The 26,448-nt window shown below is 46.6% G+C and overlaps 2 protein-coding genes across 2 annotated transcripts in view; both read left to right on the top strand.

Moving 5' to 3' along the window:
- LOC144890870 (uncharacterized) overlaps positions 1–26,448 on the top strand; it is a 946,020-nt gene that overhangs the window by 578,116 nt on the left and 341,456 nt on the right. The gene's annotated exons all lie outside the window — the stretch shown is intronic.
- Positions 5,927–23,006, top strand: LOC137433064 (transgelin-3). Its single transcript, XM_078782773.1, has 5 exons — positions 5,927–6,036; positions 12,890–13,080; positions 13,438–13,609; positions 21,366–21,468; positions 22,008–23,006. The coding sequence occupies exons 2-5, from the start codon at positions 12,892–12,894 to the stop codon at positions 22,150–22,152; spliced, it is 609 nt and encodes a 202-aa protein (XP_078638899.1). The 5' UTR covers positions 5,927–6,036; positions 12,890–12,891; the 3' UTR covers positions 22,153–23,006.

Raw genomic sequence — 26,448 nt, 5'->3', positions numbered from 1 at the left:
TTGCCATTTTCAACTCTCATCAAAATTTGCCATTTTCAACTCAACATCAAAATTTGCCATTACCAATTCATCATCAGTCCCTCCTAGGGAGGGAGAGATGGAATCACCCCAATGTCTCATCCACGTCGTGATGCGTCTCACAAATCCTCACAGCAATTCTCATTTCTGCAACACAACCAAAGAAAACACAGGTGTGGAGTCATCATCATCACCACAGGTAAGTGGCTGCGTATGGTGCGACAGGTTCATCAATCCTAACTATTTCCTAAATGACTTTAACAACTTTACACTACCCGGGGTCTTTCTCCGGCCAAACCATTGGCCCTCTTACACTATGGGTTCTAAAAACCAATTCCCATTGGCCAAACTGTGGTGCTTTTCAATTTGGGGTCTCACTCCCCCGATTCATCTCCCGGTGCCCTCGTACAATTTCTGGGCTGCGACGTGTACCTCTCCCAGTGGGTCTACCCACCTGCACACCTCCACCACTGCAGTTGCCTCCGAGCTTACCTGCTCCTTACCCTAACCTAACTACCAGGGGAAGGCCCTCTGGCTCTCTCCCCACTCCGTGCCCTCTCTGGCACTGGGCTGCCCGATCCACACCCGGGATCCTCAGGCACCCACTCACAACTACCGGCTCCCAGAGCCCACCTGCGGCCTCACCTGGCCGACATCCTCACAGTGGTGGAGTGCCCAACCAACTACACACACTAACAGGCTACACGCCCAGCCATTTCCACAACACTAATGCACCCATTCACAACACCATTCTGCAACCGCACCACAAATGCCAATATCCAACCACAATTTACCTATACCCTCTACCTAACACTTACACTACCCGCCCCGGGTACTCGTGAAAGGGGTCCACTCTTCCCCCATCCACACCTTCGCACCATGCACACCACTCCGTACCACTCACTCCAACTCTCTCCACACACCTGTACTTGCACACCTGTGCTCTCACACCTGGTGCCACCTGCACCCTTCTCTCCCCAAGCGCATTCGCGCTGATCCACAACACTCACTACTCATACACTGCTCCACACACCTGTCCAGTTGCACACCTGTGCAATCACACCTGTTCAATTCTCACACCACAGCATCATCTCAGCTAACTACTCCCTTCTGAAACTTGCGCTTCCCAGTCGTCCCTTTAAACTATTGCGCTCCCACGTCATTATCATCCACACTAATCTACCTGCGTCCCCACTACAGGTATCAGTCACTAACTAAACTTAACGTCACCTAATGTCAATCTTCGCTAGATCCCTACACACATATATCCTAACCCACCCGGGCTAGTTTTCACTGCCATACACCCCATAAGCTATTGCTCCTTTGCCCCCACATGGGAAGGATGGTGGATTTGCCATCCCACCACATCGGGGGTCTCTCACTATCAATTTTGCACGTCAAATTTCAACAAATTAAAAATTTGCCAATCACTGCCCATCATCTGCCAATCACTACTGCCAATCCTTTGCCAATCATCAAATTTTGTTTTTCTCTAATTTTGGGTCCAAAACACTAACCTCATCACCCAGTCTACTCACTACTGCCTCTCGGTGCGCCAATTCCTGTCCAAAGCCCGGCTTCGTAAAGCCAAGCAATGGATGCTGGTTGTTTTGTGCCAGCGGCTGGCTGCATCCTGCCTTCGGTGCAGGGAAGGAGGTTTACCCGGCCCGAGATCCCACGCATCACCTCGGCGTGGAGCCATCCAATGTCCCGATCTCGACCTGCCGGCACGTCTCAACAAAACGTGGTCGCCATAACGACCCTTCCTATCGGGCTGCAAGCTCCGCCTAGTGGAGCCTGGACGCGGCCGTTCAAAGCGAGGCCCGGCACGCACCGAGGGCCTGCTTCGGCTAAAAGTCGCTCTAACCTCTAACCCGTTTAATGTCGATGCTTCACCTGCATGCTTACACCCCGAAGCCCGTTCCTTGCTCACACATCCAGCCGTGCTCATGCTCCTCGTACCGTTCCTTACACACCCAGGTACACCCATTCCACTCACAGCCTTGGTCACACACCTGACCACCGAACACTTTGGCACACATTCGTTGGTAGCACACCTCACCAATACACCTCTTCGCGCCCCCTCCTCGGTCACCTCCTCTGTGACAATCACAGGTGTGCCCTCATTCGCACACCCAACCACGTGCCTCACTACCAATTCCAGCGTGCATTCCCACTCACGCTCTACCATTCCAGGTGTGCATCCTTCCATCCCAGGTGTACATCCTCGCTCACCTGTCACAACTAACTCACTCTCCATGTCACTCTCACTACTTTCACCTCCACTCGTGACAACGCACTCACCCTTACTCTTGACAGCACACTCTTTCCCCATGCACCTGTCCGTCACACACCTTTCTCGCGCACACTCTCCCGTTACACCCTCTGTAACACTCACCACAGGTGGACACTCTTCCTTACTTCTGACAGCGCACTCTTTCCTCATGCACCTGTCCGTCACACACCTTTCTCGCGCACACTCTCCCGTTACACCCTCTGTAACACTCACCACAGGTGGACACTCTTCCTTACTTCTGACAGCGCACTCTTTCCTCATGCACCTGTCCGTCACACACCTTTCTCGCGCACACTCTCCCGTTACACCCTCTGTAACACTCACCACAGGTGGACACTCTTCCTTACTTCTGACAGCGCACTCTTTCCTCATGCACCTGTCCGTCACACACCTTCCTCGCGCACACTCTCCCGTTACACCCTCTGTAACACTCACCACAGGTGGACACTCTTCCTTACTTCTGACAGCGCACTCTTTCCTCATGCACCTGTCCGTCACACACCTTTCTCGCGCACACTCCTGCGCACACTCTCCCGTCACACCCTCTGTAACACTCACCACACCACGCTTCCATGTGCTCCCTCGCACACGCGCTACGACCGACTCACTCTCGCCAGCACACTCACTCCTTGGCACGCACTTTTTCCTCACACACCCCAGTCGGACTTTCTTGCACACCTCCTTTTTCGCACACCAGACCTGTCGCACACCTCACCAACGGCCTTTCACGAACACCCGGGTCCATCTCGACCCCCAAGCTTCTTAAATCCCCTGGCGCATCATACGCACGACCATATTGGTCACCACTTACACCGGGTCCTCTTCCTCTTCGCTTCTCCTCCATCACCTGCGAATCCCTCATCCGGTTAATGAGCACATCATCACGATCCAAACACAGACTTTGGACCAATTCTTTTATCTCCTCTTTTATCTCTTTCTTATCCCCTCTCCGTCGCTTCTTAATTTCGCTCATCCCTTCTTCCACTTCTTCTAATTTGTGCTTCACCTCTTTTATTCCCCGGTACGTCTCCTCAAGCTCGTCCTCCAAGGCTACCTTGACCGTTTCCATGTGCGTCCTCACCTGCCGGTCCTTCGTCTCCATTACCTCTATCACCTCGTCCAACCTCGTTGTCAGTCCCTCACGTACCATCTGACATTCCCTCTTCGTCGCCACCAAGTCATCTTTTAGTTCTCTCTGTGTCGCTTTTAAACCTCCTAATACCGCAGTGTTCCTTTGAACCTGCTCCACTAACTCCGTCTGTCCCACCGTCAGCTGCTCCACCTCTTGCGTCAGGTCCTCTATGCCCCCTTGTAACTTTACAGTCGCCTTTCTCACCTCCTTTTCCATGTGCTCCTCACAGTGCCTCACCTCCTCGCGCACTCCTCCGACTTCCTCACTCACACCTCTTCTGATCTCTTCTCCCATCACTTGCATCTCCTGCCCAGATGCCACCCTCATCTGCTCCATTTCCTCCCTGTGAGCATCCAGTTTGGTTTCTACCCCCATTCTGACCCCCTCTATCTGCTGCCCCATTTGGTTAACTTCCCTTTCCGCTTGGTCCCTCATGTCCCTCAATTTGCCTTCCATGGTGTTTTCTAACCCCTCTAACCCTTTTTGCATCCCTTCCATTTGATTCTCTTGAGCGGCCATTCTGTTTTCTACCCCCGTTAACCCAGTTTTCACTCCCTCTATCTGATTCTCCTGGGCAGCCATTCTATTTTCTACCCCCTCTAACCCATTTCTCACCTCTTTTATCCCATTGTCTAACCCCTCAAAATTTTTGTCTAACTTCCCAATTTTCTTGTCTAACTCCTCAAAATTATTGTCTAACTTCCCAATTTTCTTGTCTAACTCCTCAAAATTATTGTCTAACTTCTCACCGGTACCCCTCGCTTCGTCCCTCATTACCCCCAATTGCTCACTCCGAGCCCTCGCTTCGTCCCTCATTACCCCCATTTGGTTTCCCAAGTCATTCCTCAGGTCTTCACTTGTCTGGACCATGAGCGCCTTTATTTGTTCCATAAATAGGCCCCAATCCATCGGCGGCGCTGCTACGGTCGCGGGCGCGGTGACCAGCGAGGCGCCATTTTGTGCGTTTGCTACCCTCGCTGCTTCGCTCTCCTCATGTCCCTCATGTCCCTCAATTTGGTCCTGGACCGACCCTGCTTCACTCTCCCCTACCGGACCCCAGCCGTCTTGATCCGCCATAGCGCGACTTGCAAAATTCGAGTTTCGTAAAACAAAACAAATTTCGGCCGCTCCAAATTTTGACCAAATTTTTTTTTTTTTCCTCTATTCGTTTTTTTTTTTTTTTTCTTCAAAATTTGGTCGGGCCTCGAATCTCACTCCCGACACCAATTGTTACAGACACGACTTTGATGTTAAAGTGGGCCGAGCGGAATGGCCGTCGTGTCCGCACAAATTACCACAAATTACCCGACTATACTCGACGTTGACGAGCCGCGCTATGCTGGCTCAATAGGAAAGAGAAGACACCCGGCTGGGTTATAATGACACAATACGACACCAGGGGTTCAGTTCTCAAGTATATTCGTACGGAAAAAGGTTAGATTACAGGGGCTAGAGGTATATTACAGGAAGACAGGCACTTAGACACACTCTTATATTAACCCCGGACAGACTACAGACAAACGGGACAAGGCTGACTCACACGGGGGTTGATGAAAAGGACAGCGGGTATCGATGGCTCAAGGTGCACTCTTGGCTCAAAGCAGGGTCCAGTACGGTCCGGTCCAAAGATGCGGGGAGGTATCGTCGCGCTGGGGGTGGCGGTGGCTTCCTCTGCTCTCCGTAGTTCAGGCGCATCTGACGTCACGTCCGGCAAGCGGCTGCGTATATCCGGCGGGGAGTGACACGCCCTCGGCTCGTTAGCTCCGCCTCGTGGAATCGGCACGTTGCTTCTCATTGGGTGCGTGCGGGGGGGTTACTGGCTCCGCCCCTGACGAGGAGCTGACAGCCAGCCCCTTCGGGGTAACCCCGTGGAGCGCATGGTCTGGAGCTAATCGAGCCGGTGTGAGGACGCATCCTCCCCCGCTCCGCCGCCATCCCCTCTGTTGTTGTTGTAATTGTTGTTGTAGTTGTTGTTATTGTTGTTGTTTGGGGAAGAAGATGGGAGGAGGTATGGGAAAGGTCCTAAACTCACTACTGATGCCATATAATCACATTCTGGTGCAACGAAGAGTCATAATTAATGGAAACGAGGCCTTAACTGACATAGATTAAGAATAACTAGGAAGATGTCCGAAAGTTGTCTACGTGTGGTGCGGTGGACCTGGGCACGACATTTAATGGGGGAATAAGGGGAAGGTCGGCTCTACTGATTGTTATTTACATGCAATGGGACTAGGGAATGGGGGATTGGGGAAAGTTGGGGAGTATTGGAGAAAATAGGGGAATATTTACAAGCGGATATGGAGGCCAAATTCCATATTCGCAACAATATATATATGGGTGTGTGTGTGTGTGTGTGTGTGTGTGTGTGTGTGTGTGTGTGTGTGTGTGTGTGTAATAAAAACAGCATTTTTATTCCCACCCTCCAAACACTGATGCAAAGTCCCCCTCCACTCCTGCCCCGCCCCCTCGACCCAACCCTTTAAATTGCCCCGACTCTCTCGCTTCTTCCTTCGCTGCCACACAATTCCCAAGCCAAGTGCCACTGTTTCCACGGCTCCGTTTCTTCGCTTCCTGAAACAATAACTCGGTGGGAATTTCGTTTGTGATCGTTTTGATTTTCCTTTACTTTTTCTATCTCTTTTTTTCTCGAAATGATATCGTAACCCTCGCTGCCCGTGTGATGTAGATGTCGATGATGTTACATTTATTGTTGATTACACGTGATTCTGGTGTTTGTCACCCTTTGGGTATTTGCTGTTCTCTTTCCATCTGGCGTTGTTTCCAAATAAGGACATTTTAGCTCCGTACGCGGATGTTTCTTATCTGACTGTGAGCAGATCTCCTTCCTCTTTGGGCTCATTCTGCGGTTGCCTCGTCCAAAATGCGGATTGCACGATTATGACGTCACGACTCATTGCAAACTGCAATCGAGTGACTGCATGGAGCTTGCGACGTAATTTAACGGCTTGAAGCACTTTCAGCCTCTTGATTTGTAACGCATCGTCTTTTTCTTTATCTTTAAGGAACCGTTTTAATTTGATGGGGTATTTAAATAACGTGTATTATAAATGAGTTCTATTTACCCAGACTCTGTGGTGTAATGGCGAGAGTGTCATGGCTCACCAGACTCTGTGGTGTAATGGCGAGAGTGTCATGGCTCACCAGACTCTGTGGTGTAATGGCGAGAGTGTCATGGCTCACCAGACTCTGTGGTGTAATGGCGAGAGTGTCATGGCTCACCAGACTCTGTGGTGTAATGGCGAGAGTGTCATGGCTCACCAGACTCTGTGGTGTAATGGCGAGAGTGTCATGGCTCACCAGACTCTGTGGTGTAATGGCGAGAGTGTCATGGCTCACCAGACTCTGTGGTGTAATGGCGAGAGTGTCATGGCTCACCAGACTCTGTGGTGTAATGGCGAGTGTCATGGCTCACCAGACTCTGTGGTGTAATGGCGAGAATGTCATGGCTCACCAGACTCTGTGGTGTAATGGCGAGAGTGTCATGGCTCACCAGACTCTGTGGTGTAATGGTGAGGGTGTAATGCCTTACCAGACTCTGTGGTGTAATGGCGAGAGTGCCATGGCTCACCAGACTCTGTGGTGTAATGGCGAGAGTGTCATGGCTCACCAGACTCTGTGGTGTAATGGCGAGAGTGCCATGGCTCACCAGACTCTGTGGTGTAATGGCGAGAGTGCCATGGCTCACCAGACTCTGTGGTGTAATGGCGAGAGTGCCATGGCTCACCAGACTCTGTGGTGTAATGGTGAGAGTGTAATGGCTCACCAGACTCTGTGGTGTAATGGCGAGAGTGTCATGGCTCACCAGACTCTGTGGTGTAATGGTGAGTGTCATGGCTCACCAGACTCTGTGGTGTAATGGTGAGGGTGTAATGCCTTACCAGACTCTGTGGTGTAATGGCGAGAGTGTCATGGCTCACCAGACTCTGTGGTGTAATGTTGAGGGTGTAATGCCTTACCAGACTCTCTGGTGTAATGGCGAGAGTGCCATGGCTCACCAGACTCTGTGGTGTAATGGCGAGAGTGTCATGGCTCACCAGACTCTGTGGTGTAATGGTGAGAGTGTCATGGCTCACCAGACTCTGTGGTGTAATGGTGAGAGTGTCATGGCTCACCAGACTCTGTGGTGTAATGGTGAGGGTGTAATGCCTTACCAGACTCTGTGGTGTAATGGCGAGAGTGTCATGGCTCACCAGACTCTGTGGTGTAATGGCGAGAGTGTCATGGCTCACCAGACTCTGTGGTGTAATGGCGAGAGTGTCATGGCTCACCAGACTCTGTGGTGTAATGGGGAGAGTGTCATGGCTCACCAGACTCTGTGGTGTAATGGTGAGGGTGTAATGCCTTACCAGACTCTGTGGTGTAATGGCGAGAGTGCCATGGCTCACCAGACTCTGTGGTGTAATGGTGAGAGTGTAATGGCTCACCAGACTCTGTGGTGTAATGGCGAGAGTGTCATGGCTCACCAGACTCTGTGGTGTAATGGTGAGAGTGTCATGGCTCACCAGACTCTGTGGTGTAATGGTGAGGGTGTAATGCCTTACCAGACTCTGTGGTGTAATGGCGAGAGTGTCATGGCTCACCAGACTCTGTGGTGTAATGTTGAGGGTGTAATGCCTTACCAGACTCTCTGGTGTAATGGCGAGAGTGCCATGGCTCACCAGACTCTGTGGTGTAATGGCGAGAGTGTCATGGCTCACCAGACTCTGTGGTGTAATGGTGAGAGTGTCATGGCTCACCAGACTCTGTGGTGTAATGGTGAGAGTGTCATGGCTCACCAGACTCTGTGGTGTAATGGTGAGGGTGTAATGCCTTACCAGACTGTGGTGTAATGGCGAGAGTGTCATGGCTCACCAGACTCTGTGGTGTAATGGCGAGAGTGTCATGGCTCACCAGACTCTGTGGTGTAATGGCGAGAGTGTCATGGCTCACCAGACTCTGTGGTGTAATGGCGAGAGTGTCATGGCTCACCAGACTCTGTGGTGTAATGGTGAGGGTGTAATGCCTTACCAGACTCTGTGGTGTAATGGCGAGAGTGCCATGGCTCACCAGACTCTGTGGTGTAATGGCGAGAGTGTCATGGCTCACCAGACTGTGGTGTAATGGCGAGAGTGCCATGGCTCACCAGACTCTGTGGTGTAATGGCGAGAGTGTAATGGCTCACCAGACTCTGTGGTGTAATGGCGAGAGTGTCATGGCTCACCAGACTCTGTGGTGTAATGGCGAGAGTGTAATGGCTCACCAGACTCTGTGGTGTAATGGCGAGAGGGCCATGGCTCACCAGACTCTGTGGTGTAATGGCGAGAGTGCCATGGCTCACCAGACTCTGTGGTGTAATGGCGAGAGTGCCATGGCTCACCAGACTCTGTGGTGTAATGGCGAGAGTGTAATGGCTCACCAGACTCTGTGGTGTAATGGCGAGAGTGCCATGGCTCACCAGACTCTGTGGTGTAATGGCGAGAGTGTCATGGCTCACCAGACTCTGTGGTGTAATGGTGAGAGTGTCATGGCTCACCAGACTCTGTGGTGTAATGGTGAGGGTGGAATGCCTTACCAGACTCTGTGGTGTAATGGCGAGAGTGTCATGGCTCACCAGACTCTGTGGTGTAATGGCGAGAGTGTAATGGCTCACCAGACTCTGTGGTGTAATGGTGAGAGTGCCATGGCTCACCAGACTCTGTGGTGTAATGGCGAGAGTGTAATGGCTCACCAGACTCTGTGGTGTAATGGCGAGAGTGTCATGGCTCACCAGACTCTGTGGTGTAATGGCGAGAGTGTAATGGCTCACCAGACTCGGTGGTGAAATGGTTAGAGCGTCCGCTCTGAATCTGGGAGGTCAGTGGTTCGAATCCCAGCACACTCACACCAAAGACCTCAAAAATGGTACGTGCTGCTTCCTTGCTTGACACTCAGCATTAAAACGATAGAGCACAGACAAACAACAGGTTGGCAACCATAGCGTAGCTTTGATGGGCATCTTTTGATGGGCATCAAGCTTTGATGGGCCTAATGGCCTCCTTGGTCTGCGATGAAGCACCAATCAGACAGTTTACTGTCGGAATTGAACCCAGACTCGACAGCTCTGGGTAAGTGCATTAAGGTGGCTACATTTGCACCATCCTGTTGGACAACATATTTACAAAGCATCACCTATTTGAACTACACTTGTGTTTTTCAAACTGAGGTTGTTTGTTGTTGTTGTATCCATGACAAATGTGGCAAGCTTCCAAGAACCCGTGTAATAAAATATTTATCAGTTGCACTTCAGCTTACCAAACCAATATATTTTGTCCCCCACAGTGTGAATGTTTGAACGTTTTAAAAATGCTTGTGCTGATTATTTTTTGATTTCAAGATGTTCCTCCATGTGGTGTGCCAGTTTAAATTTTACATCTGCTGAATGTTGGAGTGTGTGTGTGTGTGTGTGTGTGTGTGTGTGTGTGTGTGTGTGTGTGTGTGTGTCCATGTGCAATGCTCACCTTCCCTCTACTTTTGGCCTTTAATTGACCAGCTATACTTAATAATAAGGGTGAGTGGGGGTAAAAAGGGATGTCAGGACTGTTTGGGAAATCGGTGTATGGTAAATGAGGTTAGGAGAGGGGAGTGGCATGATGCACGCATGGAGGAGGTATAGGTCACATGTGCCACGCCACGTCGTGTGTGTACTTAGTGTGTTCATATGTTTGTAAAGAGAGCACAATGGATGAGTGGTGTTGATTATTCCACCATCTGGTGTTCTTCTTCCACCTCCCTTGTCTTTGATAACATGCAAAAGTTAATCAAAATGTTTCAATGATAAAAAAAAAACCTTGGTGAGGACATTGGACGAGCATCCCAAAGGTTGTGCCGTTCAAATGTGGTTGAAACCGCCTGTGTTTGATTCAGGATCCCCAGCTTTGGGAAATAGGAGAATTGCTCTCTCAATTGATTTATCAGTGAATACCGAATGACAACGTCGATTTTGCTATTACGTGCAGTTACACCTGCTTTACTTAAAAAAAAAAAAAAAAAAAAAATTGTTCCCCACCCCTCAAACAAAGTCAGAGGCGTTCATTGAAATCAGCGCCAACCAACTGACCGACCGATCATCCGTCCGCGTACGGGATATTTCAAAAAACCGTTGAGCATTTAGCTTTCATATATCCTCATAACGTATATATATATCATATCATTTATCCATATATGATCCTTTAGAAGTATATATATATATATGATATATTTATATATATATATATATATATATTATATATATATATATATATATATATATATGTATGTATGTATGTATGTATGTATGTATGTATGTATATATATATATATATATATAAAATATATATATTGATATATAATATATAATATCCTGATATATATAGAGTCCTGATTGATATATATATATATATATATATATATATATATATATATATATATATATACTAGCAGAGGTACCCGGCTTTGCACGGGAGTGGGAAGAGGAGGGGAGGGGAACGGGGGGGAGGGGGGAGGGGGAAGCGGGGGAGGAGGAGGGGAGGGGGAAGAGGAGGGGAGGGGAATGGGGGGGGGTAGGGGGAAGGGGGGGAGGGGGGAGGGGAAGGGGGGAGGGAAGGGTGCGGGGGTGCCCAGGGGAAGAAGGGCCCCTCCCCTCCCCCCCTTTTCCCCTCCCCCCTCCCCTCCCCCCTTTCCCCCTCCCCCTCCCCCTCCCCTTCCCCCTTCCCCCTCCCCATTCCCCCTCCGCCCCTCCCCCCTCCCATCCCCTTCCCCCTCGTTCCCCTCCCCTTCCTCTTCCCCCTCCCCTCCTCCTCCCCCTTCACACCAGGGGGGTTGACTCAGCCTGTCAGTGTCATCCCACCGAGGTCGGAAGTCGGAACTCATTGTCGTCAAATAAATGTAGCCTGTATGTTTCACTCTTTGTCACATGCCGTTGGTCCCATGTCAATCGGATGAAGTTGAAAAATTAACGTTACGAAGGTTCTCTGGGACGTACTGATTCCGAATAATGAAGTTGAAAAATTAACGTTCCGAAATACGCTAATTACGCTAACAGAAGCGCTGGAGGGAGCACTGCGCTCCCTCCCTTAGATTCCCCTCCCTCTTCTGCTAGCGCTAATTACGCGTAACACACTAATTTTAAAACCCGAAGTTTTTTTTAATTTTAAGGTGTGCTGTAGTCAGAAGCGCTAGAAGCGCTGCGCTCCCTCCCTTCGAATCCCTCTCTCTTCTGCTAGTGCTAATAATACGCCTAATTTTAAAACCCGAAATTTTTTAAATGTTTATGTCTCCGTGACATTCCTGGGACCATCCCGAGTCGAACAGTACTTTCCGCTCGCAAATCCGTCCACGGGTTCTCGAGATCTTAGAGATCATAGATACATAGATCAGGACCAACTCTACTTTATATATATAGATACACCATATATGATATATCATATATATCATATATCCTCATATCATATATCCATATATCAAACCATACACTTCCCCCATTTCATATACTAGCAAAGGTACCCGCCCTATGGGCGGGGCTTCAATTGGGAAGCCCAAATGAAAAGGCAAAATATCAGAAATTGAAGGGTTTATTTTATTTTAAACGATTCATATAAACATCCGTTGAATCATATTACACGCAAATCATCAAAATCTAAACAGTACATGGCGCCTATTTTGAAAAAAAGATTGAATTCTGCAAAACGGAAGCAGCCGCTACACGTCTTTCTCACTCGCACGTTTGTGTGAAGAGTGCGCGCCGAATCTAACACGGAAGCGGCCGCTACACCTGTTTCTCAGTCGCTTTGCACACGCTGCCGTGTTACTTCGGAGCCGCACGTTTATATAGGAAGAGCTCGTCAAGAGTCGATCTACTCTCTCCTGGTACGTAGAATATCAACAAAAGCCACATCACTGTTCATATCGGTAAATATTATTCCATAGTGTTTGGAAAACTTGGAAAAGCAATATAGCCTATTTTACTCCCAGGGCGTCCCAGGAATACCCACCCAAAATATCGTTGCGATCAGTTGAGCCGTTTTTGCGGTACCTTCGAACGGACAGACGGACGGACATTTGGTGAATTGTAGTAAGATATTTCATATATCATTCATATTCCAGATATCTATTCCTCATGACACTATCTCAACCTGATGTGTTCACGGTGGTGATTGGCTAAATTATGTTGCCATGGCAACCATCTCGGTAACTTGGATTGTGTTCGTGATATTTCAAAAAAAAAACAAAAAAAAACGTTGAACATTTAGCTTTCATATTGCAGATATCTATTCCTCATACCACCCAATAGGCAGGGGATCTAGACCTAGAGTATCAGCTCCTTGTTTTTAATCCCCTGTTTTGAACTTTTCTTGACATCTCTGCCATGCCACCCCTTTTGAAATGACATTGTAACTATCCCTTTCATCTTGTGTGCTCCCTAGCAATGGCAAACAAAGGTCCATCCTATGGATTTAGCCGTGAGGTCCAAAACCGTATTGACCAGAAGTATGACCAGGAGCTGGAATCGCTTTTAACCGATTGGCTCATGGTTCAGTGTGCTGAGAAAATGAAAGACATCACAAAGCCAGCTTCTGGCAAACCTGCTTTTCAGGCCTGGCTCAAAGACGGAGTGGTAAGTATTGCAGCTTTCAGGTGCATGGCTACAAAAAACAATAATTTTGTTTGTTAAAATACCGCATATTAATCGTGTACTGTGGCTTTTACCATTTTGTTTTCACATTCGCATGTTTCCTTGACACGGAGAGGAAGGATGCATGCATGCATTTGGCAGGTGTACAGTTGTGTAGCCAGACATTTTAGCACTTGTCCTGATTGATGGCTTCCATGTGTTGTTTAAAAAAACAAAAAAACTTAGTGCCACAAGTTTGCTTTCTATTGTGTTTTTGTCCATTTTAGAAATGGAAGGTGTATATTATATAAAGTTAATGCACTAAGTTCCTTCTCTCATTGCCACCCACCTCCACCCCAGTTGCTCTGCCACTTGATAAACAGTCTCTCATCTGATGGTCTTGCAATAAAACGTGTGGCCCATCATGAGATGGTATTCCGCCAAATGGAACAAATTTCCCAGTTTCTACGTGCTGCTGAAGCCTACGGAGTCGGAAAAACAGATCTTTTCCAGACAGTCGATCTATTCGAAGGTAACTGAAAGGGCTCTATTTCCGCATGTCCGACAGAGCAATTGGAGTGAAATTCCAGAAAGCGATTGTATGTAATGCTGTACTAAGACTCATAACTTTGTCTCGGCTACAAATGTGTTGCCAGTCATAAAGGATAATGTATGTCTGCATCACCAGATACGTTGTTGATACATATTATCACTCGCCATAAGTTATGTTCATTGCCGTGAAATGCAAGTCGTGGCTGACGTTTCGAACGGTCGCACCTTGCTTCTCACTGCGGTTAACATTCTCTTGTTTTTCAGGTGATAAAATCAATTGTTGCAAATGTATAAGTTTACTATAGGCCTGCAAAGATGTGCTCGACTATATGTTTGGAAAGCGTGTGCTTTCGTTTTGTCATTTATCGCTTAATCCGTTGGTAACAAATCTTGATCAAATGTGGGTTGGAGATGTATTCCGATTATGGTGAACCATCCTCTCTTACAGAGTGTCGGTGATGCCGAAGCAGTTTCTTGGCAAGGGTTGTATTGGGTGGTGTGCCATTGCCTTCCGAGCAGTAGTTAAGATGAGAATTTGGAATTTGGCCATGGGGCCGGCGATATCTCAACTTTTCAGGAGTGTAAGTGGTTTTAAACTCTTCTAAAATGATGGAGGATGCCTTCTGCAGAGAGCAGTGATGGGGTTTGATCATTCTGTGTTTGTAGGTAGTCAAATCCAGAATAGGCAGCTCGAAAGTGGATGTAGTGTTACCCTTCTCTGGCCTCATCGGAGTGTATGTTTGTACACTGCCTCCATTGTTCAGAAAGCAAGAATGTCATTGAACAAACGTGAGATGGAAAGAAGGAACCGTTTAAATATAAAGTCCGGCTAATGAAATTCTAGGAAGATTTGTAAGTGCCACTTTTATTTGGTATCACACTTTCAAAAAGTGAAAGCAAACCACAGCTGGTTTATAAGTTGTGAACACACCCTTTGGTGAACATGATCCAACCAACATTGTGTGTTGTCTGAATCATGAATCGGACCGTAAGTAGATAAAATGGTCAGAGGAAGAAATTTGTTGATGAGATTAAGATCAAAATCTAAGTAAAAGAGAATTTTGCAGCACTTCCCACAAATGCGGTCACGACCCAACAACATGGCTGTTTTTTTGTGCTTCAGTCATGATTGTGGTCATTCGGCCAAGATACCACGTGACTATGATTGTGGCCTGGGTTTAAGCTGAAACAAGATGCAACCCACATTTTATGTAGTACAGCTCACATTTTTTTTCATGAAGAGGCATCGCTCTTCCATTCACAAGAAAAGACGAGTGTGAAAATATAAATGATAATCTTTGGAGTTGGGCAAATGGATTACAGCTTATGGAAGAGGTGGATGACAAATTAGAAGGCAAAATAACTTGTAGGACAGATGGGACCAGGCGGATCGTGAGGATAGATGAGCTTGTTAACTCAACTGGACTAGCGTCCAGTTGAGTTCGTCACATACTGAACCCTCCGGCGTCCATCGTCTGTCTGTCGTCTGTTAACTTTTCGACTTTAACACTCCAGCGTCCACAAATATCAACCGATTCTGATCAAACTTGACATGCAGCATCCTCACCCCAAGGACCAGGTTGGTATTACATTTCAGCCCGATCCGTTGAAAAATGGCGGAGTTCGGCGACCATTTTGTTTTTGGTCATGAAAACGACGTTAACACTCTAGCGTCCACAAATATTAACAGATTTTGATCAAACTTAGAATGTGTAACCCTTACCACACAAGGTAGGTTGCTATTGCATTCCAACCTGATCCATCACAAAATGGCCGCCATAGGCCGCCATATTGTTTTCAGCTCCGAAACGACGTTAAGACGTTAACGTCCACAAATATTTATGGATTTTGATCAAACTTGGTGTGTGAGACTCTTACCACACAAGGTAGGTTGCTATCGCACGTCAACCCGATCTGTCACAAAATGGCCGCCATAGGCCGGCATATTTTTTTCAGCTCTGAAACGACGTTAACAATCTAGCGTCCACATATATTGACGAATTTTCATCAAACTTGGCATGTGAGACCCGACCTACTTTAAAGTTGTCCAGTCAGTTCAGTTGAGTTCTGCTCCCTGGAAGCTCTAGTTAAATATGGGATGTGAAAGGCTTCCATCTGGAAAGATGGACAATGAAAATAGTGATGAGGAGAAAGTTTAGTTCATGCAGAGGACAGGAATGGCAATATTGGAAAATCTGACCATGGAGTGAGGTTTCCACCTGGTATTTGGTGAGACAAGGCAGCTCTGCACCTTGTTATTGTCAAGAAAATAATCAATAAATCTGATGGCCTTGCGTTTTCGTTTCCAAGAAAGGAGCATTGGAAACAGCAGCATCATCCAATAGTGGGGAAGAATAATTATCCATGGCCATGTGACTTGCATGCCTTCTTCTTCTGCTTCTTTGATGTGTCGCACAAGGCTCCGCATGGTAGCATTATTGGCTGCGGGTGCGGTTGTGTCGCTGATGCAATGCCTTCGTTAGGTTAGGGCAGAAATTTGGAATTTCTTCATGGTGTCGGCCATAGGTCTCCCACTCTCCACAAAGGACACCGACTAATACTGGCAGATGGGGCACGCAGTTTACTGCCCATCTGAGGGCCGAAACACACATTGATGAATCGCCCTGCCTTTGAAACACCAGGATGACGGTTTATAGCAGGGTTGGGATTCAAACCTATGCTAGACAGCTTAGAGGCTAGTGTGCGTTCCTGCCAGCCCGCTTATTTTGCATGTGAACTTGCAAGTGAAGAATGACTGTATGGAAAGGACTTCAAGCATGAATTATTATGATGCGTTTACCTGGAGGCCAATTCTGAGATTATGGTTGGACGGAAACTCATATTGGCTGGTGGCCTGTCCGTGGCAGAGCTGAATCGCAAAATTGTATGATTTGTCTGCCAATCTGTTTTTGTGAAAGAAGATTTAGTGTGGGCCTTGTCAACATTGAATGTACTGCTCAAGTTGGTCAACCAGATTTTAATTTTATCAAGATTTGCAGAAAGGAATACATCTCTCGCTTGTCTAGGGTGAGGAAATGCCTCGTACAAATTGTCTGCACAGACTTATCCAGGAAATGGGTCAACTTTGAGTCATGTCTTGTCCTCCCCTTGCTCTCATTCTTCCCCACATCCCTTATCTGTCCAAGTCTCCCTCTAATTTGTCACTCCATCCTGCTGTTAGTGTGTCCCCCCTCCCTTTCTACTGTTCGTTTCATTCTGTTACTTCCTGTTCCATTCTGTGTTCTGGCTTCTCCATGAGCCTCGACACTGTAGACAAAAAAACGTTTATAGTTCATGTATTATTCAAAATATTAACCAATTGCTGTTTGTGTTTCTTTTGGAGACGTAAACACCGTATATAAATAAAATAAATCAAGATTTGAATTTGGCTTCCAATGCCAGTGGAATTTCCCTTTTTTGCCATCACATTCTCTGTTTATAATATCAAAGTAGAGTTGGTCTGTTTAGTGTTTCTGGCTGATCACATCTCCTACAGATGGGATCCTAGGTTCAATTCCCCTGCCCTGTTGATTTGTCTGTTGACATTTGTCCTTATATTTCATGCATGCATTTCTAAAATCCATCCTATATGTAAAAGATCTCTACGAGTCTTGGATCGCTGTATTGAAAAAAGAAGTGGAGACGACAAAATCAATTCTTGAGGCATCAGATGTATGGCATCAGGAAGGGGACCACTATACGAGGCCAAGGGTAGAGCCTTTGCATGGAGACGGTTGATATACACTACATTCACAAAAGTATGCGGACACCCCTTCTAATTCATGGATTCGGCTGTTTCAGCCACACCCATTGCTGACAGGTATATATAATCAAGTACACGGGCATGCAATCTCCATAGACAAACATTGGCAGTAGAACGGGCCATACTGAAGAGCTCAGTGTCTTTCAAAGTGGCATAGGTCATAGTATGCCACCTTTCCAACAAGTCAGTTTGTCAAATTTCTGCCCTGCTAGAGCTGCCCCGGTCAACTGCAAGTGCGGTTTATTGTGAAGCATACAATGACATTCTAGATCTAGACGATTGTGTGCTTCCAACTTTGTGGCAACAGTTTGGGGAAGGCCCTTTCCTGTTTCAGCATGACAATGCCCCCGTTCACAAAGCGAGATCCATACAGAAATGGTTTGTCTAGATCGGTGTGGAAGAACTTGATTGGCCTGCACAGAGCCCTGACCTCAACCCCATCGAACACCTTTAGGATGAATTGGAACGCCGACTGCGAGCCAGGCCTAATCGCCCAACATCAGTGCCCGACCTCACTAATGCTCTTGTGGCTGAATGGAAGCAAATCCCCACAGCAATGTTCCAACGTCTAGTGGAAAGCCCTCCCAGGAGAGTGGAGGCTGTTATAGCAGCAAGGGGGGGGGGGGGGGGACCAACTTCATACTAATGCCCATGATTTTGGAATGAGATGTGTGATGTTCGGGTGTCCACATACATTTGGTCATGTAGTGTATTTTGTGGATTCAAAAGTCCTGCCATAACCTTAGTCAAATGTCAGGCCTGGCCAGCTGATTCGTGAAAGGCCAAGCTTTCCCCCCCCCCCCCCCCCTGCTAACCACACAATAAAGTTGGAAGTTGGAATAACTGTGGCTGTTATGGAAGAATGAAATGAAATAATGGCAGTTGAAACCTTGGCCTTATGTTGATGTATGATCTTAGCGATTATATCTGTTACTACTTTCATGGAATACCACAAAATAGGGTAATGTCCTCAAATTATTAAATTGAGGGCCACATTCATTGCATATGCATACATCATTTACTTTTCCTGAAACCCCCGCCTTTGCCCAATATGCTCTACGACTGCATGCTCCTCTTACTCCTCTCTATCTTTCAAACATTTTCCCCTCTCCATTCTTACACTCCCCTATGTTTTACCTTCCATCATATTCCCTTCTCTTTCTCTTATGATCACCAATTTTTCTTGTAGACAAACAGACATTAAAAAGAAAAATAAAAGACATTCGACATTTTTTTTTTTTTTTTTTTTTTTTGTTGTTGTTGTATACAAGATCGAGGCTCGTGAAAGAGCGAACATTAATCACACAGAAAGACAAACAGACACATAAAACAAATAACATCGGGAGCGGTAGACAAGATGGGGAGAGAGGGGGCAGGACACAAACACAACATTTGAGAGCAGGGACCGAGAGACATGGAGACATCGAGAGATCTGTGGGAGGGAGAGGGCTTTGGGGGGAGGCATGTGAAGGGGGGGGGGGGGGGGGGTGGGAGAGGTATAAACATATGGACACTGCCAGGACTTCCAGGAAAGAAGTTGGAATTTCAAACAAGGTGGATCTGGGGTGAATTAGTGGGGGTAGAAAAGATCAAGGTTTTGGATGGGGGAAGATAAGAGATGGTGGTGAACAGCTGTTTTAAAGACCTGGAAGGAGGAGTGGGATTGAAGGGAGTGTGGGAGTTTGTTCCAGAGGCGGGAGAAAAGAGGAATGAAAGAGTGAAGGTGAGCAGAAAGCCGAGATTTCGGCAGTTTAACCATCAGAGGGTTGCTGGCAGATCTTGTGCGACCTGTAGGAATATTTGGGGGACAGAGCACAGAGAGAGCTGGGGGAGCAAGGCCGGAGAGGAGTCGGTAGAAGACAGAAAGACCACCTACCTGCCTGCGGTGAGTGAGTGAAAGGCCCTCAGAGGTAGCTTCATCGCGGGAGATTCCAATGATTTTGAAAGCTTTGGATTCAACAGCGTGAAGCCGGGCCAGGTGTGAGGCAGGAGCACCAGCCCATAGGGGAGAACAGTATTCCATTGAGCTGCGGATGAAAGCCTTGTATGTGGTGAGGAGCTCAGGTGTGCCGAGGAAGGACTTCGCATGACGGAGGATGCCCAGTCGGCGACTGGCTTTGGAGGCCAGCTTGGAAATGTGGTTTTCCCAAGAAATATCATGGCAGATAGTGAGACCCAAAAGCTTGAGCGACAGAACTTCTTGGAGAGGATTGTTGAGAAAGTAGATGGGAGGGTTGTCCAGTCGATCTTTTCGGAGAGACATAGTAAGAGAGTGAGATTTGTCAGGATTGAAAGACATGTTCCACTTGTTTGACCAGTCTGTGATTTTGTCCAGGTCTTCAGAGAGTGAGGAGGCTGCAGACTGCCGATCTGAGGGAAGAGGAATGGAGTGGCAGAGAGTGGAGTCATCAGCAAAGAGATAGAGAGGATTTTCCAGAGAGTCGGAGAGATCATTGATAAAGACCAGAAAAAGCACAGGGCCCAGCACACTGCCTTGGGGAACTCCAGCCTGAACAGGAAGGGGAGATGAGAGAAATTCATTTAGGGCCACACGTTGACTACGACCAGAGAGGAAGTCCGCAAGCCATGCATGGAGATTTCCATGGATACCATAGGAGGAGAGTTTGGTGAGCAGAGCTGGGTGCCAGACCGTATCAAAGGCACGTGATATGTCAAGGGAGACAGCTCTGATTTCCTGTTTGGCATTGAGGACCTCCATCCATTGTTGACAGCAGAAGCTGTCTGCTGTCTTTGCATACAAATTTGCAGAAGCTGTCTGCTGTCTTTGCATACAAGACAGCAGAAGCTGTCTGTCTGTATTTGCATACAAATTAAAGGCAACACACTAATCGTGGGACAACAGGAATACAACAACGGGATGAGCTACCAATAAGAGAGTGCCAGACCAGTAAATATAATACGTTATTGAGGGATGTTAAAAAAGTAAATACAAGGTCATGGGTAGGGGTGAAGGATGACCTAATGTCGTGGAATACTGTTTGCTTTCTTGAAGCACTGGACGGGGTGTAGGTTTGGATAGACTGAAGAAGACGGTTCTAATAGTAGGAGATGAGGAACAAACCAGTGGTGGTAAGCAGTGAGACGACATTTTGGAAGACTTAGAGATGGAGCAAGATGTGAGAATACATGATCGAAAATAGAAGCCACCAACTTGGTTTTGAGAGAGCGGCAGGCCTTGTACGTCTTATTTGTGCAAAACTCTAATGACATAGAGAGCTGAAGATTTTGCAGCATCTAGCAGAGTCAGGTGTGTAAGGCGGAACCTAGCCCAAAAGGGAATTGGTGTTCCATTCAGCTATGGACAAAGGCCTTGTAGGCTGACAAGTTAAGGTTTGTCACAGAAGGACTTGGTACAATAGAGGAACCTCTGTGGTTGACTTTGCAGGCCAGATTTGATGAATACTCTGCCCAGACGAGATTGGCCCAAACGTTTGAGCGACTGAACCTCTTCCAGTGGTTGATTGTGAAAAGAAATAGGTTTGTTTTATCCTCTCAGAGACACAGAGTGATAATGTCAGATTTGCCTGACCTGAAAGGCTTGTTCTAAGTCTTGAATTGGAATCTGATCCTTTCCAGCTCAGCAGAGGGTGAAGCCACTGCTGCCCACCTGCTGGTGGGATTGTTGTGTGGTATAATGTGGAGTTCATGTGTCAAGAGGAAGAGTTTTTCATAGCATCAGATGTCAGTGTATACACAAGCAACAGGACTGGGTCCCAAAACACTGCCTTAGGGCACCCCAACAAATCCGGGGACACATGAGAGGATCCTGTCGAGACCTTTGCCCTGACTGTGGTGAGTGAGAGAAGTCGGCAAGCCAGGAAATTATGTGGCCCTGTATTCCACAGGCAGGAAGCTTGGTAATCAGAACAAGGTACCACACTGTCGAATGACTGAGTGTCAAGTTATTGTCATGCAGTAATTGGATCTGTAAAATTATCGTTTTCTTCTGCAGGAAAGGACATGGCATCAGTGCAGAGGTCTCTCATGGCACTGGGAAACATTGCTGTCACCAAAGGTGATGGGAACTATCGAGGCGACCCAATGTGGTTCCGCAAGTATGGCCGGCACTTGCAAGCATTTTCTGTTTTGTAATACAGTACTGAATTTGGATAATGGAAGTTTTACAAAGTTTTTTAATATTTTTTTCCCTCAATTTGTTTTGGAAATTGCATTGCCCTATTGAATACTACTAGTACTGTACTCCGTTTGGTGCACAATGGGCTTCTGTACAGATAGGTTTGGAGTTTATATATTTTTGTACATATGGACTAGTGGCTGGTGGGGGACTAATTTGAGAAGGATGAGAAACGAAAGACGAGTGTGGGGGAAAAAATGCTATTGGGGGGAATAGGAATAAGGGGAACAAAGAGATGGGTGTACATGTAACATATGGGGGATTGCGGTCGTGGTTCAAAAATTGCCAAGTTTTATTATTTAACAGCTAAATGACAATTATAAGGTTGAGCTGAAAGCTGGGATGTGGAAATTGGCAAAAGCAATGATAAAGTGGTTTCGAAATAGTAACATTAGATTTGCATTTGTGTTTGTGTCCAACTGTTCCAATTGTTCTAACCTCAAGTTTACGACTCTGCAGGAAGTCGCAGGAGAACCCACGGGATTTCTCCGAGGACCAGATGAAGCAAGGGCAGAACGTGATCAGCCTTCAGTACGGGAGCAACCAGGGTGCAAGTCAGGCTGGGATGACGGGCTACGGTCAGCAGAGGCAGATCATCAACTAGGCCAACTTGTTTCGACCGAGTCGAACTTTTCTCTTAAATGCTCTTTGTCTGGAACCGTCCTGGATTGCTTGTATTTCTCTGCTCACAAGCATAACCTAATAACATTATGGGTGACACAATGCAATTTTGAATGAAACACCCACCTTGGTCTATCCTCCACATTCCCTCGCCGTTTTAAAAAACATTGCATTCCAATTTAACTTTTATTAGCAGTGAATTTGCCAATGATGGCTTGTAGGCATGCCGATGTTTCTATCATGTAAATGGGAAAACTAAGCTTCCTGAAATTTGGAACCCATCCATGAAGTGGCAAAGTTTTCTCAATCTGTTACGCGACTATTTGTGCCCCTACATGGTTTTGTAAACTGTCTTGATGAAACATTAATGCTTGGTCCAAATTCTGACTTTTTCTGCTTATTCAGCTCTTTTTCATTCTCATATTTGCAAACAAATGCTGGTTTATTTTACTCTTCCCTTGTTCAAGATTTAACGGCACGTAAAACAGTCAGTGATGTCTTGGCCTGTTGTTCCGGGTCTATGATTATGGCTATCCCAGGCAAACTTTATCTTCTTATCTGGATTAGACTGGCCATTTCAGGTGAAGACTTGCTGGATTGAAGTGGATGGTTTCACAAACATGCATTCCTTGACCCTCACACTTCTCTTATTGGTTGTTGGCTGCCATTTTTGATAGACTAGCTTTGTAGATGAGTGAAGTGGTGCACTTTGCCTCACTTTTTGGGTCTGTTCGCCATGGCTATTAAATGTTTTAAATTTTCTCTTTTGCTATGGATATTAAAGATCCTTTGGTGTTTTTGTCTGTTTATTTTAAAAATAAAATAATTGGCACAGTACGATGGAAAAATGTACGAAATGCTTCATCGGTTAATGTCTGGTCTGTCGTGTCCACAAAATATGGAATGTTTTGACTGACTCATGCAGGTCATGGAATAGGTGGAAAGATTGTCAATGTTTGTTTGGACAAGCTAGTGTACGGAGAGTCGTGAGATAGGTATATGAGAATTCTTTGAGTGGTCGAGGCCGTAAACTTCAGTGAGGAGAATGCAAGTGTTTAAACAAGTTAAAAGTTGACTTGCTTTAAAAAAAAAATGTTTTGAACCACCTGTCAAGTGATGGATTCATTGAAAATCTCCATTTATAGGAGCATGTTCTTTTGCTGCATTCTCTGCATGTCTTACGTCATTGTGGAATGAGGCTGCAAGTTCAGACCTACACTGAGTCAGAGTAAAACTGCAGCCATACTGGCCCAGATCTTTCCTGATACGAAAACATTTTAACTAACATCGTGGGATAAGTACACTGCAGCATTGGAGATTCGATTTGTTCAGAGAATGGTGTGGGGACGTAAAACAACGACTTTTAAGAAAACTAATAGATATTTAAGCCCGAGACTGTTCATTTTCGGGATGCTGCTATTCTGCCCAAAGGCGGGTTCAGTACTATGGAAGCAATTTATTGGCAAGAGTTATACCAGGTGGTTTGCAATTTCCTTCCCAGCAAGAATTTAGCCATGGTGCCGACGATAGCTCCCCTACTCTTCGTGAAGGACACCGTGGAATCTTCGTCAACTAATGCCGACAGACGCCCGGTTTAACGTCCATCCGAGGAATGGCACACACATTAATGAATCACAATACCTGTGAAAGGACTCAAACCCAGGCCAGACAGCTTGGAGGCAGTGTTCGTACCTCCAGGGCATCCTGCCAGCCCCTAGACTGCTGGTGTCCCATCAATCTCTCCTTTTATCTGGCAGAGAATGTTCAGCTGTGTTCAGATGGAGAAACCCGGTTAATTATGTAAAGGAAATGTTCAATAAAATACAATGTTTAAAGAAAGATATTTGGTGTGCCTAAGTCAAAACTGGCTCCAAGCTTTAACGAATGGGGATATATATATATATATATATATATATATATATATATATATATATATATATATATATATATATATATATATACACATACACGACGAGTATAAAGCCCGTCAAAAATGACGGGTTGGAACAGTTTTTGACGGTACAGCCACGTGAGCATGCCAAAGTCTGAAGTCTGGGCCTTGTGTTAGGTGTGCTGATATCATTTTTATTTGTTAGACATCCTACAGACGTAAATGAACACTTGTTTTACTCTGCGCACATTGCACATCATGTGCAGCAAATTTCACCTCCCTGTACCTTGTTGTGATTTTAAAAATACCGCTTCTGTACACCGACCTTGAGGCTCAGTTTGCAAGCCACCATCTAAAATTCCAATGTAAGAGGCATAATAATTCTTATTTTGGGTCTTCGGAGTCCTTGGGGTCTTTTGTGTCCTTGGGGTCTTTTGTATCCTCTGTGTCATTTGGGTCCTTGGGGTCTTCAGTGTCTTCAGCGTCTTTTGTGTCTTTTGGGTCTTCTGGTTCATCGGTGTCTTTTGAGTCGTTTGGGTCCTCTAGGTCTTTTGAGTCATTCGAGTATTTTGGGTCCTCGACCTGGATCTTTGGGGTATTGAAGGGTCTTCATTGTATGTTGTGTCTTAGGGGTAATTTGGGGTCTACTGGGTCTTCAGGGTCTTTAAGGGGCTCTGGGGTCTTTTCATTATTTTGGATTGTTTGGGCCTTTGGGGGTCTACGGGGTATTTTCGGTCTTCTGAGTCTTTTCGATCTTTTTGGTCTTCAGGGTTTTTTTTGGGTCTCCTTGGTCTTTAAGGGTCTTTTGGATATTTTTGGTCTTGGGGTCTTTTTGGTCTTCTGTGTATTTTCGATCCTTTTGGTCTTTGGGGTATTTAAAGGTCTTTGGTGTATTTTGGGTCTTTGTGGTCGTTTGGGTCTTTAACAGTCTAAAGAGTATTTTTGGTCTTCGGGGTCTTCAGGGTCTTTGTGGCCTTTGGGGTCTTTATGGGTTTTGGGGAATTTTGGGTCTTCAGGGTCTTTTGAGATTTGTGGTCTTTTGGATTTTTTATTTTTTTATTTTTTTTGTATACTGAATCGAGGCTCGTGAAAGAGCTGACATTTACTTCACAAACAAATCAACCAGACAAACAAAATATATAAAAAGAGGGAGCGGAAGACAAGATGGGGAGAGAAGGGGAAGCACACAAACACTTGAGAGCACACAACATTTAAGAGCAGGGAGATGTGTGGGAGGGAGAAGGCTTGGGGGGAGGAGGCGTGGGAAGGAGGGGGGGGGGGTGGGAGAAGTATAAAACACAAGGACACCAAGGACTTCCAGGACAGAAGTTGGTATTTCAAAAAAGTGGAATTGGGGTGAAATTAGCTGGGATAGAAAAGATCAAGGTTTTGGATGGGGGAAGATAAGAGATGGTGGTGAACAGCTGTTTTAAAGACCTGGAGGGTGGAGTGGGATTGAAGAGAGTGAGGGAGTTTGTTCCAGAGGCGGGAGAAAAGAGGAATGAAGGAGTGACGGTGAGCAGAGAGTCTTGATTTTGGCAGTTTAACCATAAGAGGGTTGCAGGCAGATCTTGTGCAACCTGTAGGAATATTTGCGGGACAGAGCCCAGAGAGAGCTGGGGGGGGGGGGGGGCGGGGGGGGGGGGAGGCCAGAGAGGAGTCGGTAGAAGACGGAAAGACCACCAACCTGCCTGCGGTGAGTGAGTGAGAGGCCCTTGGAGTTAGCTTCATCGCGGGAGATTCCAATGATTCTGAATGCTTTGGTTTCAACAGCGTGAAGCCGAGCTAGGTGTGAGGCAGGAGCACCAGCCCAGAGGGGAGAGCAGTATTCCATTGAGCTGCGGATGAAAGCCTTGTATGTGGTGAGGAGCTCAGGTGTGCCAAGGAAGGACTTCGCACGACGGAGGATGCCCAGTCGGCGACTGGCTTTGGAGGCCAGATTTGAAATGTGGTTTTCCCAGGAAAGATCATGGCAGATAGTGAGACCCAAAAGCTTGAGTGACAGAACTTCTTGGAGAGGATTATTCAGAAAGTGGATGGGAGGGTTGTCCAGTCGGTCTTTTTGGAGAGACATCGTAAGAGTGTGAGATTTGTCAGGATTGAAAGACATGTTCCACTTGTTTGCCCAGTCTGTGATTTTGTCCAGGTCTGCAGAGAGTGAGGAGGCTGCAGACTGCCGATCTGAGGGATGAAGAATGGAGCGACAGAGAGTAGAGTCATCAGCAAAGAGACAGAGAGGATTTTCAAGAGAGTCAGAGAGATCATTGATGAAGACCAGAAAAAGCACAGGGCCCAGAACACTGCCTTGGGGAACTCCAGCCTGAACAGGAAGAGGAGATGAGAGAAACCTATTCAGGTCCACACGTTGACGACGACTAGAGAGGAAGT

This window comes from Myxine glutinosa, chromosome 1 (assembly GCF_964187855.1).
Source record: "Myxine glutinosa chromosome 1, kmMyxGlut1.1, whole genome shotgun sequence".
NCBI lineage: Eukaryota > Metazoa > Chordata > Myxini > Myxiniformes > Myxinidae > Myxine > Myxine glutinosa.
The sequence above is the reverse complement of the archived record's forward strand: the minus strand, read 5'-3'. Positions and strand labels throughout refer to the sequence as shown.